The sequence below is a fragment of the Notechis scutatus genome, chromosome 4, assembly GCF_049901735.1.
Source record: "Notechis scutatus isolate UNSWTSFEM ecotype Mainland chromosome 4, rNotScu1.2, whole genome shotgun sequence".
Classification (NCBI taxonomy): domain Eukaryota; kingdom Metazoa; phylum Chordata; class Lepidosauria; order Squamata; family Elapidae; genus Notechis; species Notechis scutatus.
In genome coordinates, this window is record NC_142012.1 from 14,604,543 (window position 1) to 14,617,817 (window position 13,275).

A 13,275-nucleotide genomic window follows, 5' to 3' on the forward strand; every position below is an offset into this window, starting at 1 on the left:
CTTCACAATGCCCAATTACATCTGTAATTGCTGTCTTTCTATATGAAAATAATTCATGGTTAAACTTATAACATTATAATAATTACTTCTCTACAGCAGGGAATAATAAACAACTATTACTTTTTTAGCCTAACCATTCCCTGATCTTCACCAATAATTTAAATGTTTTAATTCTGTTTTATTTTAGAAGATAAATTCTCGGTTTCACAACAAGTTTGTGGTTTTTTTGCATGAGCAAACTTGACACTATATATTGCTTACCAAGCAATATTTTTTCTCATTAAATCCAGTGATTATTAGATCTGATTTAATGTGGTTTGGGCAGCTGTAACTTCAGACTTGGAATGTAATATATGGCTTACTGAACAAGCTGGCAAGATTGGAGGCTGTTGCTTCAGTTGTGTGGGAAGGATTTGGTTTGAGAGAAGAGAAGAACCTCTCATAGTTCCACATCTCGGAAATTTTATATGATTTTGGCCCCCTTGTAATATGACATTTATCATTAGAATGGATTTTTATAATATTGTAAATAACTTTATAACATTTAAAAATAACACCATTACTATGTTTTATGAACATATTTTTCTTCTTCCAGAATGTAAATAAACAAATGATTTAAAGCTTCATTAACTTAGCTATAAAGGAAATACATCTAAATTACAGTCAAAAGGAACCATTCTTCAAATTTGTTAGACTTGGATTGTAGACTGAGGGTCCAGATGGATTTAAAATGGGATTTTGCAATTAATTACAAGAATCCCTCCCATGGGAAAATGTTTTTGTTTTGAATTCTTAAAAGTAACATAAGATTTTAAAAATTGGACATTGAAGAGAAGTAGAAGTAAACTAAAAGCCATAATTAAAGAACACTTAAATTTGGACATATTGAAAGATATTTCTGAACAATGGACCCACAAGTTAATTTTAAAGAGCCTACCTCTCTAGATAGACTGTGTTTAAAAGATGTTATAGAAATAGGGATAAGTATTACCTGACAAGATTTAAAATGGATTTAAAAAGGACTGGCTGGAAGAGTGACATACAAAATAAATTGGGTAAAGTCTTAATAATTAATATACATATGATAAACCAAGAGAATGACCTGGGTAATTTTCATATTCATACTTCATATATGATTTACAGCAGAGGCTTGTTAAAACTTTGAGGAATTTTGTGAGAAGAAGAAACAAAAAAATTGAAAAGAAAATCTAGGACATTATTTGAAGGGAGTAAAAATCAAAATTGTTAGAAATAAAAGGACGAAATATAAAGTTGGTTTATTTGAAAAATTGAAATATATACTTGGTTGTCTCTGGTAACCCATAATGTACTTTTGCTGATATCAGGACTGAAACGATAACGTTTTTAGAATTTGTTTATAGATAAGAGATAGAATATGGGAAGAATAAATCATTGCTATATTTTAAGAGAAATTGTTTCTACTTGTTTCAATGAAGGCAAAAAATAATTATTTATTTTTCTTTACTATTTTTTCTATTTTTTGCACATCCTATATTTTTTTCTTCCTTTTCAGTTTATATTTATTTTTAATTGTTTCAATTGTAATTTTAAATACAATTACTATAAAAAGAAAGTGAGGGAAGGGATAAACATTTTTGCAAAGGATCTTTCCATTCCTTCGTTATTTCTAAGTGCCTCTGAACCTAAAATTCTCGTTCTAATCAGGTTTGAGAATGCATTATCATTTCCTAAGGCTTCTGAAAATTGATTAACTTTATAGGTAGGCAGCCTATATCACAAATTATTTTTTACAGAAAAATATTTTTTCCATCAAAGACACTCAATATTTTAGCACATGGCAGAAATCATAGTTTGCATTTCCAAACATAATGTTAGGGATACCAATTTGGGCCAATGTTCCTTCCTAGTTTTCGTTTAACTAGATAGTGAAATGCAGACATTATTTATGAAAAGATCACTCTGGGAAATATTTCCCATTTTGTACAGTGCATTATAACCCATGGAGTTCAGAAACAGTTTTCAGCACCACTAATAATGGGATGTACAATGCAACCCTCTACCTACCAGGAAAAATTATGCACTCCTGTTGTGGAAGAAAGTCAGTGACTGCATTAAACCCTTGATAAGCTTTGTTCTCTTCTGTTTCTTTACAATTCTTTCAGAGCACGTACAAAAATATAAATCTCACCATAGTGATGTATGCAGCACTGACAGTGAGGGCCAATCATTCATTTCTTCTGAGACAGATTTTAGACAAGGTAAGAATTATGTGGTAATTGGCCTTCAGTTGGTAGACTATCTGTGCTAGAAATGAGGCTCCATTGCCATCGGTGATGCTGGCAGTATTATTTTTTTTCATCTCTAAAGACGGTTTTCCATGGTTGCTGCTTAAGAATGGATGTAGATATAGTATATAGAAAGAGAAAAAGGCAGAAAGAGAAAAAATTAAATTGTTCTTTCGTCTTTCTCAAGCCATGCTTAATATTTTTGGGAATCTGAGATTGGCAGTAGATTGAATGATAACACAAATGTGAGGCTTCATTGTTATTATTTTATTTTTATACTGCTATTTCTTTCGGACGAGATCAGAGCAATTTACAAGAAAGGAGTACCAGTAGGGCTAAATAAAATTGTCATGATAAAATCAACAATTCTTAAAAATGATAAGTTCAAAAAATACAGCTCTGTGATTTAAAAAATCTGTCAGTGGGAAATCTAAAATATAATCATCTTTTAACAATCCCATAATCCCTTGCGGTGTGGAGTCTTGGCAAATGAACGGAGCTAAGTGTTTATTGGCCAGATGCCCTTCCTGTCACCAATGCAGAGTTTTGTTCAGTAGAGATATTTCCATTGTGCGCAGAGAAAGAAATATCTGCCTCTACCTAGGATCAAACTCACACCCCCTAAGGCAAGAGCTCCACCTCTAGGTCACCACACCACTAGATAATCTAAAATATAATCTGGTCCTTAAATTGACTGGTATCCTATAAATATCTGGGCAGAGATGAAAGTGAAATTGCTAGGCAACTGTCCCCTGATGTACTGGCATTGAAAAGGCTTTCCCATCTGATCTTGCCTCCATCTACTGGAGGATGATGTTTTATATATCCTAAAGCTCTAGCGTATGAACTGCTTTAACTTTCGCCTGTTAGCTTGCAAGCAGACTATCCAGTGCTTTCAGTCATTTAGCCACCTCACTTCACAGAAGACCAATTGTGTTCTGCCCTTGTGAATCATCTTCAAGGGCTGCCTCCTGCAGAGTGTATTGCTGTTCTGTTCTGACCCTGAGGGTTAGATCATGGATTACTGAGGCTACAGGTAAAAATCAAGAGCATCCCCAGTTACAAAATTCTCATCTATTAAAGCACTGTGCCTTAATCTTAGCAACTTTAAGGTGGTGTGGCCTCCAACTCTCAGAATTCCTTAGCCAGCATGCTGAGAAGAATTATTAGAGTATTAGAGGACAGAATGGTGAAGTTGCTCTCTGTTGCCATCTCCAGCAACTCCTAGAATGCTTTCCATCATCACTTTTTTCACCCTATTTTGAATAGATAGACATAATTTCAAATGAAACGTTGCAACTATGTTGTTTTCTAAGAATATCTACACATACTATATAGTGTGCATCCTCACAATATTCATTGAAAATGAATATTGAAAATGAATACGATTCTGGAAGCTAGCCTTTTGAAGCATGACCTTTTGAAGCCTGAGCCCTGGTAGTGCAGTGGCTACCTGCAGTTTGGCAGTTCAAATCTCACCAGACTCAAGGTTGGCTCAGCCTTCCATCCTTCCGAGGTCAGTAAAATGAGGACCCAGATTGTTGGGGGAAATAGGCTGACTCTGTAAACGGCTTAGAGAGGTCTGTAAAGCACTTGTTCAGACCCAAACTTTGTTCCAAGGAAACAAACACGACACAGAGGTAACAGCAAAACCTTTTAATGATTCTTTACGAATTCCGTTCCTTCATGGTTAAAAGGCTGTTTCAAATGAATTGATAAGAACGAGCCTTACCAAGGTTGTGCAAGGCTGTCAAGAATGCTAGATAAAGTTACTAAGAAATATTTTCAACACAAAGAAATACTTTCGACACCAATCAAGATATTCCGAACGTTCACAAGGCTTGAGTGCAAAAAATTCTTTGTTTCCTGTTTCTCAGCTGGCTTTTATCTCTTAACGGAGGGGCCATTACCTTACTCCCAAGTCACTTGTGCTGCTGCAGCTGCTCTTTCCTTCGAGCAGCCCTGCGCACACCCGTGCTGGGCACAGGCTCCTCAGGGACCTCTTCATCACTGCTGCCAGCCTCCACAATCTTCAAAGGCAGCATTCCACTCCCTGATGGTCCTGGCCCCATCCCTGCATCACACGCAGGCCCCTCGTCTGAGTCCTCACTCTCCGAGACCTCAGCCGTCCGTACCTGCTGCCGGAGAACCATAACACCACTGTAAAGTGGTATATAAGCCTAAGTGCTATTGCTATTTCCCTACCTTTCTCTTTAATTAAAATAAAATAAAATAAAAATTATGAAAACATAAAAGTTACTGGTGCCAAAAAAAGGTATCCATGGGTATTTTGATGGACATGAGTGGCATGTTACCAATATCTATTGGGTACTACATACTATTATTGGACAAAATTCTTGTAAATCTGCTGCAGATATCTTTTAAGATCTACGAAAAGATATAACTCTGTTTCTTTATTACTCTTTTCCTAGAATTTTGTTTGTTTGTTTCTTGAGATAAACAGTGTCCCATCCGGAAGTGCAGTTAGCCCACATTTCAATGTTTCTTGGTTAATAAAGTTTCTGTTTCCGTAGAAAAAGAGGGAATATTTCTAAGAACCACCAGATTTTTTTTTATCTTGCCACTGTGGACATAACAGTGTGAGTGGTCCCTTCAAAAGTAACTTTTTTCATCAGTGAATATTTATGTGCCAATAAAATATCCTCATCCAGCCTTAAATCATGATTTTTCTTCTTTTTCAAGTGCCAATGAGGAGGTATGAAGCTCTGAAAGATGAGTCCAGTGGTTCTTCCTTAAGAATAGATGATACCTCTTCATCAGGTCAAAAACCAGGACAAAGATCAAGGTAAAAAAAGAAAAGATGCAGAGTTAAAATGTTAACAGTTCATCTCCCGATCTACCGGCGTGGTTCATAATTGAATGCCTTTATATAAATAACCAAACTCTTCGAAAAAAGCTACTTAGATATTTATCCAAAAGAAGGATGATTTCCCTCTCAAAAGAAGGTGGATTTAAGCCAATCATTCACTTTCCCTAGCTGATCTTCCCAATATTTCCAACTCCAGCTGAAGCCAATTCTGAAAACCGTCCCTTCCCCCAAATGTTAGCAAAAACCAGGAAGAGCAGCTCCCAGCACGCACACATGCACCGGCCACCTGGTCTTTTAGCTTCTAACGTGCATGTGCATGCGAAGACCAGCTGGCCGGCACATGCATGTACTTTAGAAACCGGAAGACCAGGTGGCTGGCCAGTTTCTCTTGCACATGCGCGCTGACCTTGGTGCATGCGTGCGCACCAGCCACCTGGTCTTCATGCACACATACCTGTTAGAAACTGGAAGACCAGGTGGCTGGCTGGTTTCTAATGCACATGCACGCTGGGAGGCTGGTCTTCAAATGGACACATGTGCCAGCCAGGTGATCTTCGTGCATGCATGCATGTTAGAAATGGGAAGATCAGATGGCCTGTGCACTCCAGGAGCTGCTCTTACATTTTTTGGCACTCCCTCAAGTGCAAAGACCAGCTGGCCGGTGCGCATGCGCATACAAAGACCAGCTGGCCAGCGCATGCCAGAACCCGGAAGAGCAACGGTTGACAGCTGGTGTGCCTGGAGAGATGGCTCTGCGTGTCACTTCTGGGTAAAGGTCATTCTATATAATAATTGACTAATGGGTGGCTTCAAGCAAGTCCAATTTGCATTCCTAATATTTTAAGACTAATTTCAGATCTTGCTTGTTGTAGAATGGAGAGTAAGCAGAAGAACCCAGCCTTTTCTATTATGCACAGTTTCCATGTGAAACTCTTATTGCTTCTTGCTATCCAGTCTTTAATTGAGGATATATTATATATTATTTGCCTATGAGAGATATGCAAATAGTTTGTTTTGGGCAGTAAAGAGAAAGAAGAAAAACAGGAGCCAGAATGCGTTAGGACTGAGACTGAGAGATTCCAGTTCAAGTCCATCCACAATCCCCATCATGTCCTGCAAGGCTTGCAAACTCAAGAAAAAGAACCTCATGGATTTCCTGCATAACTTATCCCTGTAATTAAGGCAGAATTCTTCTAACTCTTTCTTATTCTTTCCTCCCCCCTTTGGACTTAAACATCTTATACAATATGTAATGACCTTGTTTCCTCCCTTAACTGTCTTGCTGTTTCTCTCTGGTCCTGAGATCCATAGGGGGGGTCTGAGGCCCCCAACTTTTTGGGCACCAGGGATCGGTTCCCTGGAGAGAGGTTTTTCCATGGACCGGAGGGGGCGTGGTTTCAAATGCTGCCTGCATCCCATGGATGGGGCTTCACTTGTTTGCGCGGCCCAGTTTCTGGCATGCCACTGCCCAGTGCCATGGCTGTTGTGGTGGGGAAATTAGAGGAGGGAAGGATGTGTACAGGTAGTTCTCGACTTACGACGATCATTGAGCCCAAAATTTATGTTGCTAAGCAAGACCTTTCTTGCTACAGTTGCCAGGTATTGTTCTGACCCAGGCTTCGTCCAAATTAAGGAAACACAAGCTGAGTGTAAAATCAAACCTATTTTAATGCAACGCTGGGAATTTCTTGCATTCCCAGCCAAAACTCATTAGACACAATTCTCTGAGATAAGCTCACGTCTTTCAGGGTTGTAGAAGGCTGCCAAGAAACAGAAGTCCAATTACTAGATTATAAATCGACAGAAGTTCCAGCAAAGACAAACCAGAGTTCACAGGGCTTCAATGAGGAATCAGAATCTAATGAATTTCTTTGCTTCCTGCAAAGAGCACATCACCAAAGGCTGACTTTTATCTCTTGTGGGAGGGGCAATCACCTTTCAGCCTTACTCCCGAGTTGCCTCCTCTGCTTCAGCTGCTCTCTCCTTCTAACAGCCCTGCGCACATGCGTACTGGGAACAGGCTCCCCAGGGTCCTCTGCTTTGCTACTGCTAGGCTCCAAAGGCAGCACCCCACTCTCAGATGGTCCTGGCCCCATCTCTGCATCGGATGCAGGACCCTCGTCCCAAGTCCTCACCAGACTCCCTGACTGATTCTCTTTCGTCCTCACTGTCTGATACCTCTGCCGTCTGCACCATCTGCCGGCAAACCACAACAGGTATCTTACGACCTGGCAACTGTAGATACAGTTGCCAGGTATCTTTACGCCCTTTCTTGCTACAGTTGCCAGGTATCCAAATTTTTATCATGTGACCATGGGGACGCTGCAATGGTCGTAAGTATGAAAAATAGTCATAGGTCACTTTTTTTAATGACTTATGACCTTCGAATGGTTATAAGCTGAGGACTATGTTGCTGGAAGCTGCTGGAAGAAAGATGGAATATACACATAGCAAAGAAATATATTCAATATTTGATATTGATATAGTCTATAACTTACAGTACTAGATTGGTTTGTAGCCTGCCACAGAAAGGTATGAATTTCTTTCAGGACTCCAGGTAGGAGATTCTACCAGACAAATGTGTTATATTTCCCAACTTTTTTCACGGTTAAGAAATGTGTCTCACTATCTCTCCTGCATTGGCTTTGCTCAGACTTGAAGTGCTCCTTGTTCCGCCAGTCTGAGGTAGAGACTACGGCAGAAATATTTGTGACTCATTCCCTAAGAAATGTGTGGGAGCGCAAGGATTTGTCTGCAACAGAATAGAGAACATTTATTCAGCCTACTTCCCTTCCTCTCAACCCCTACAATGAATACCCTTGCCAGATGACAGAAATAAAATACATGCCTGGAATGGGGAGGGCATTCCCAGGAGCCATAGATCACCTGTCCCAAATATTAGAGGCGAGCTAGGACCAATCTATCCTATGATAATTGCTCTGTCACAGCTTATTCACTCTGTTCCTTGCCAGCTTCTCTTCAAGTCTGCAGTGCTGTCAGGCTCCTGCTGTCAGGACTGTCTTTGCATTTGAACCTTGTGTTGGCAGCTTTGGGTTTCGAGCCAAGTCAAAATAAAAGTAAGATCCTAATTATGAATGCACACTCACAGTTTTGCGTGCAGCGTTGTTGCTAAAAGTTTTTGAGTACCCAATGCAAATTTACATCCATTGCTAAGGCCGCTTCTGAAATGAGGCTTTATTTCTAGAGCCCTCTCTGCAAACAAGACCATTTACCAATCTGAAATTTTGTACCGTATTCCTGGCTCCTGTGACACACTATAGCAGGGGTGGGCAAACTTTTTGGCTTGGGGGCCTCATTGACTTTTAAAATTTGACAGACGGGCCGGGTCAGCACAAGATACGATACATATAAAAAACTGTATTTGTTAACAGTTCCCCTTTTCAAAGCGAGGGGAGGAAAGAGTTTTGTTTTTTAAGCGGGAGAGACGCTTGCTGTACACGGGGTAGGAAAAATAACTATTTTTTTCTCCGAGACACCCTCCAAAACTCAAGTTTGGCGTCATAGTTAAATTCGCAGAACATGGATAGATAGATAGATAGATAGATAGATAGATAGATAGATAGATAGATAGATGATAGATAGATAGATAGACAGATTCTTCCGCTACGAATAAACGACTGTGTGTGTGTGTGTGTGTGTGTGTGTGTGTGTGTGTATGTATGTATGTATGTATGTATGTATGTATGAATGTACCCCTCAGTTTACACAAGTTGGCCACTTATAAGATAAAAATAAATAAACGCCCACCCCCAAAACATAACTCCTCCGGTGCCCACGGATAAACTGTGAACCACCAATTAGTAGCAGGGCTGACCCTTCCTCTTGAACCAACGTCTAATTGGGGGAGCAGACTGCCTTCAGTCTCTTGCGAGAAACTGCTGGCTAACCCTGCAAACCGCTTGCCAAGGTGTGTGTGGGGGCTTTCGCCTGCCTTTCCCCCCGCCCACCCAGCGCCCATCCTGCCGCTGCTTTTGCCGTTAAACCGCGAGTCCTCCCGGGCGCTTGGGAAGCTGGCTTGGCAGAAAACATCTGCGCGCCTCTCCCAGGACCTGCCCGCTCCGCCCAGCCAGGACGTCCACCACCGAGCGCGCCGGTCCGGCTGCGAGGTCCCGGCACTGGCACGCTGAGGGCGCCGCTGTTCTCTCCCATCTTACCACAGGGGAAGGCCGTGGAGGGAGGTGTGAAGTGCCTGCTGGTGCTCGGGTCTACGGGAATACGCATCACAACAGAGGGCATTAGGGGAGGAAGGAGGCGGCGGAGCTGCTCATGTTGCTGCTGCTGCTGCTGGCCGAGAGGCGAGGAAAGTTGCGCCCAGGGTGCAGCGAGCCAGATGCCCAAGAGCGCATGGCGGGCCGCTCCGAAGCCGGGCGCAGGAGAAACTGCCCCAGGCCCCCCTGTGCAGGTCGGGCCCTCGCCGCCACTGCCAGTCCTGGCCGCTCCGGCCGCCAGTCGCTCCTTGGGGCGCAGCTCTTCCCGTGGCCTCGTTGCGCTTCTCGTGCTCCTCGCCGCCGCTGGTGCTCGGGGCTCAGGCGCCTCGGTGGAGGGGATTCCCGGGACCAAGAGATCTGAGCCGCCGCTGCAGTTTCGATGCGCCTCCTCCCGCCGCTCGGCTTCGCCGTCCTGTGGCGCTGGGTTCCAGAGCACAGCCCCAAGGTCTGCCGGCCGCGGTGGGGAGCCAGGAGCTGCTCAGTGGGCGGTTGGCCGAACCCCAGAGCGCTCCTTTGGTGCCACCTCCCGCGCCCCCTTCCAAATCAAACGCGGCTCAGGCGAAATCAAGCTGGGCTCTGTTGGTGGCGGCCACGAGGCCAGCGCTCGGGATCCTTCTCCCGCAGTCACGACGGAGGGGTGGGGAGAGGCGAGCCAGCAGCATCCTGCGCTCCTCCTGGCTCGGCGGCTTCTCTCCCGCGAAGAGACTGCGGTGAGACCTCAACAGGTTTCAACTCTCTTCGCTCCGCCGGGCTCCTGCCCCCGCTTCCTGCTCCGCCTGACAAGCCCGCCAGGCGCCCTGCTCGCTCTCCGCCGCCCGCCCTCCCACCTCAACCGCCTCCTCTCGACGCTGCGTCTGAAAGCAGCCGAAAAGTGGCGCGGTTACATACGGACCAATCTTCAGCGGGCCGGATTAAAAAGACCAACGGGCCGGATGTGGCCCACGGGCCGTAGTTTGCCCACCCCTGCACTATAGGATTCCTGCAAGTCTTCACAAAATGAGCCAGTTCATTTCCAGTTCTGCTCACGCTCTTAAGGAAACACCCGAGAGATAGTTTTGCTACAATTCCTGTGGAGCTTTAGGGTAGGTCATTTGTACATGTGGTTCTTGACTTACGGCCACAATTGAGCCCAAGATTTATGTTGCTAAGCGAGACATTTGTTAAGTGAGTTTTGCCCCGTTTTACAATCTTCCTTGCCACAGTTGTTAAGTGAACCGTTGCAGTGGGTTAAGTTAGTAACGTGGTTGTTAAGTGAATCTGGCTTCCCTTTTCACTTTGCTGATTGGAAAATCACAAAAGTTGATCGCATGGCACACACACACACAGGAACTTTGCAACTGTCATAAATGTGGGTCAGTTGCCAACTGTCTGAATTTTGATCATGTGACCATGGGGGGATGCTTCAACTGTCATAAATATGAAAAATGGTCAAAAGTCGGTTTTCTCAGTGCTGTTGAACGATCTCTGAATGAACTGTTGTAAGTCGAAGACTATCTGTATTGGTAAAAGTTCCTATTTCCCTCTGTAATTTCCACATTCCATTTGTCCTGAAGTCATGGGTCGGTAGCATCTTTCCACCACTTCCCCATGCTTTCAGAGACTTTGGGAGTCAGCCTTTGCATGGTCCTGCAAAAAAAACAACACAGAAAAGTGTTGGCAAGGACAGAGGACAAGTTGTATGCTAGTTGTGGCCTTGTTTTTTTTGCTTCCTCAGCGGGCAGCAGAGTAGAGTTTCTGTTCTCTTTCTCGGTTCTTCTCAGCCCTAGAGAGGGTTGGTGAAGAATCTCAGACAATATAGCAAAGGTTCTACCAAGTCAACATCAACAATTATGTGGATGTGACATAGATATCATTATTGAAAGGATGTTAGATATTCATCCAGTGTTCCGATATCTCAGGGGCTGCCCCAAAGAAGAGGGAGTCAAGCTATTCTCCAAAGCACCTGAGGGCAGGACAAGAAGCAATAGGTGGAAACTAATCAAGGAAAGAACCAAGGAGAAATTTCCTGATAGTGGGAATAATTAATCAGTGGAACAACTTGCCTCCAGCAATTGTGAATGCAACTCTGGAAGTTTTTAAGAAGAGATTGGACAACCATTTGTCTGAAATGGTATAAGGTTTCCTGCCTTAAGCACGGGGTTGGATTAGAAGACCTCCAAGGTTCCTTCCAACTCCATTATTCTGTTTAAGTGAATGTCCAGGTTCAAGACTGAAGCTGATTTGATTTAACCTGCATATAGCTACAATCACAGCTTATGTTCAGTTAATGTGATTACTCACAATGCATTTAAAAACCTAATTAAACACAATAATTCAGGTGCCTTTCATCATTAAACACAACCTTTCCGCTTGTATGCAAGATTTGGAAGAAATGCTTTTGGATTCAAGAGTTCGGACCACAGATTTGGGCATGAATACTTTTCCAGGTTTGGTGTGTGGTTCTTTTGGTTCTTGCCTGAGCAGGTGGTCCAAGGTTCCTTTCAACTCTGTTATTCTACTCTACTCTACTCTACTCTACTCTACTCTACTCTACTCTACTCTACTCTACTCTACTCTACTCTATCCAAATTTTGATCATATGATCCTGTTGTGATGGTTGTAAGTGTGAGATCTGGTCGTAAGTCTCTTTTTCAGTGCTGTTGTAACTCTGAAAGGCTGCTGAACAAAACAGTTGTAAGTTGAAAACCACCTGTACCAACTTTACAAATTAACCAGTAAAATAAGCAAAATCCCCTTTCAAATATCATGGATTAAAGCCAAATCAACCAGCACTAAAAGTTCCTTTCAAGTTGCTGTAATAAGCTTTTGAATTCTTTTTAAAGAGAATTGTCCTTGATTGGTACAAGCCAAGTAAAACAGAAAAAACCAAACTGAGACAGAGATGGAGGGGGGAACCCCTCTAGAAAAAGTACAGAGAAGAGCAACCAGGATGATTAAGGGACTGGAGACTAAAACATATGAAAAACGGTTACATGAACTGGGCATGGCTAGTCTAGTGAAGAGAAGGACCAGGGGAGATGTGATAGCAGTGTTCCAATATTTGAGAGGCTGCCACAGAGAAGAAGGGGTCAAGCTGTTTTCCAAGGCACCCAAAGGCCACACAAGGAATAATGGATGGAAACTGAACAAGGAGAGATTTAACCTGGAAACAAGGAGAAACTTTCTGACAGTGAGAACAATCAACCAATGGGACAGAAATTGCCTTTGGAAGTTGTGGGAGCTTCATCACTTGAGACATTCAAGAAGAGATTGGACTGCCATTTGTCAGAAATGGTGTAAGGTCTCCCGCTTGGGCGGGTGGTGGTGGTGGACTAGATGACCTACAAGGTCCCTTCCAACTCTGATTATCTGTTATGTGTTTGTCTTTTAGCCTTGTGACTCCTTTTAGAGAAAACTGTATGGTGGGGTGTGGAGGAGGGTTGCATTGTGTAAAAAAGCGGGAATATTATCAGTGTGGTAAATTTCAAGATGTTGACATCTCTGTGCCAACATAAATAGCTTTAAGCAAAGGAGACTGCCGGGGTCTATTTTTTCTGCCCTAACATGCTGCACCTCCTTCTGTTATAAATCTTCCCACCCTTTATCCACCCACAGGAAACTGACATACTGGCTGCAACCTTTATTCCAATTCTTAATCATTTCTTTGCCATTCAGCTTCAAGACAACTGCAGCTTATGCTTCTCCTTTCACACCTTGCAACAGAAGGTTATTTCTGTCTTGCTCCAGTTCACGTAGTCTGAGATAAGATCAGCTTATCAGAAATGCACAGAAATGTTCTATTCATAAGTCACCATATAATATTCACCGTACCCCTGGGCCTCAACTGATTTAATAATCCCACGAAGGCCATTGTGCGAAAACAACTTTACAAGCCATATTGGAAAAAATCAAGGAATAGGGGAGGTGGGGGAAATGAAACCAAACAAATTAGTTTGGAATTGTGTGGAAT

At 42.8% G+C, this 13,275-nt stretch overlaps 1 protein-coding gene across 11 annotated transcripts in view; it reads left to right on the top strand.

Annotated features, from left to right (window-relative positions):
- Positions 1-13,275, top strand: part of PTPN13 (protein tyrosine phosphatase non-receptor type 13) — a 193,274-nt gene that overhangs the window by 82,914 nt on the left and 97,085 nt on the right. For all 11 annotated transcript variants that reach the window (XM_087962816.1, XM_087962818.1, XM_087962817.1 and 8 more), the window contains exons 8-9: positions 2,145-2,240; positions 4,971-5,073. In XM_087962816.1, the coding sequence (XP_087818942.1) occupies positions 2,145-2,240; positions 4,971-5,073 (199 nt within the window). The remainder of the gene's footprint in view (positions 1-2,144; positions 2,241-4,970; positions 5,074-13,275) is intronic.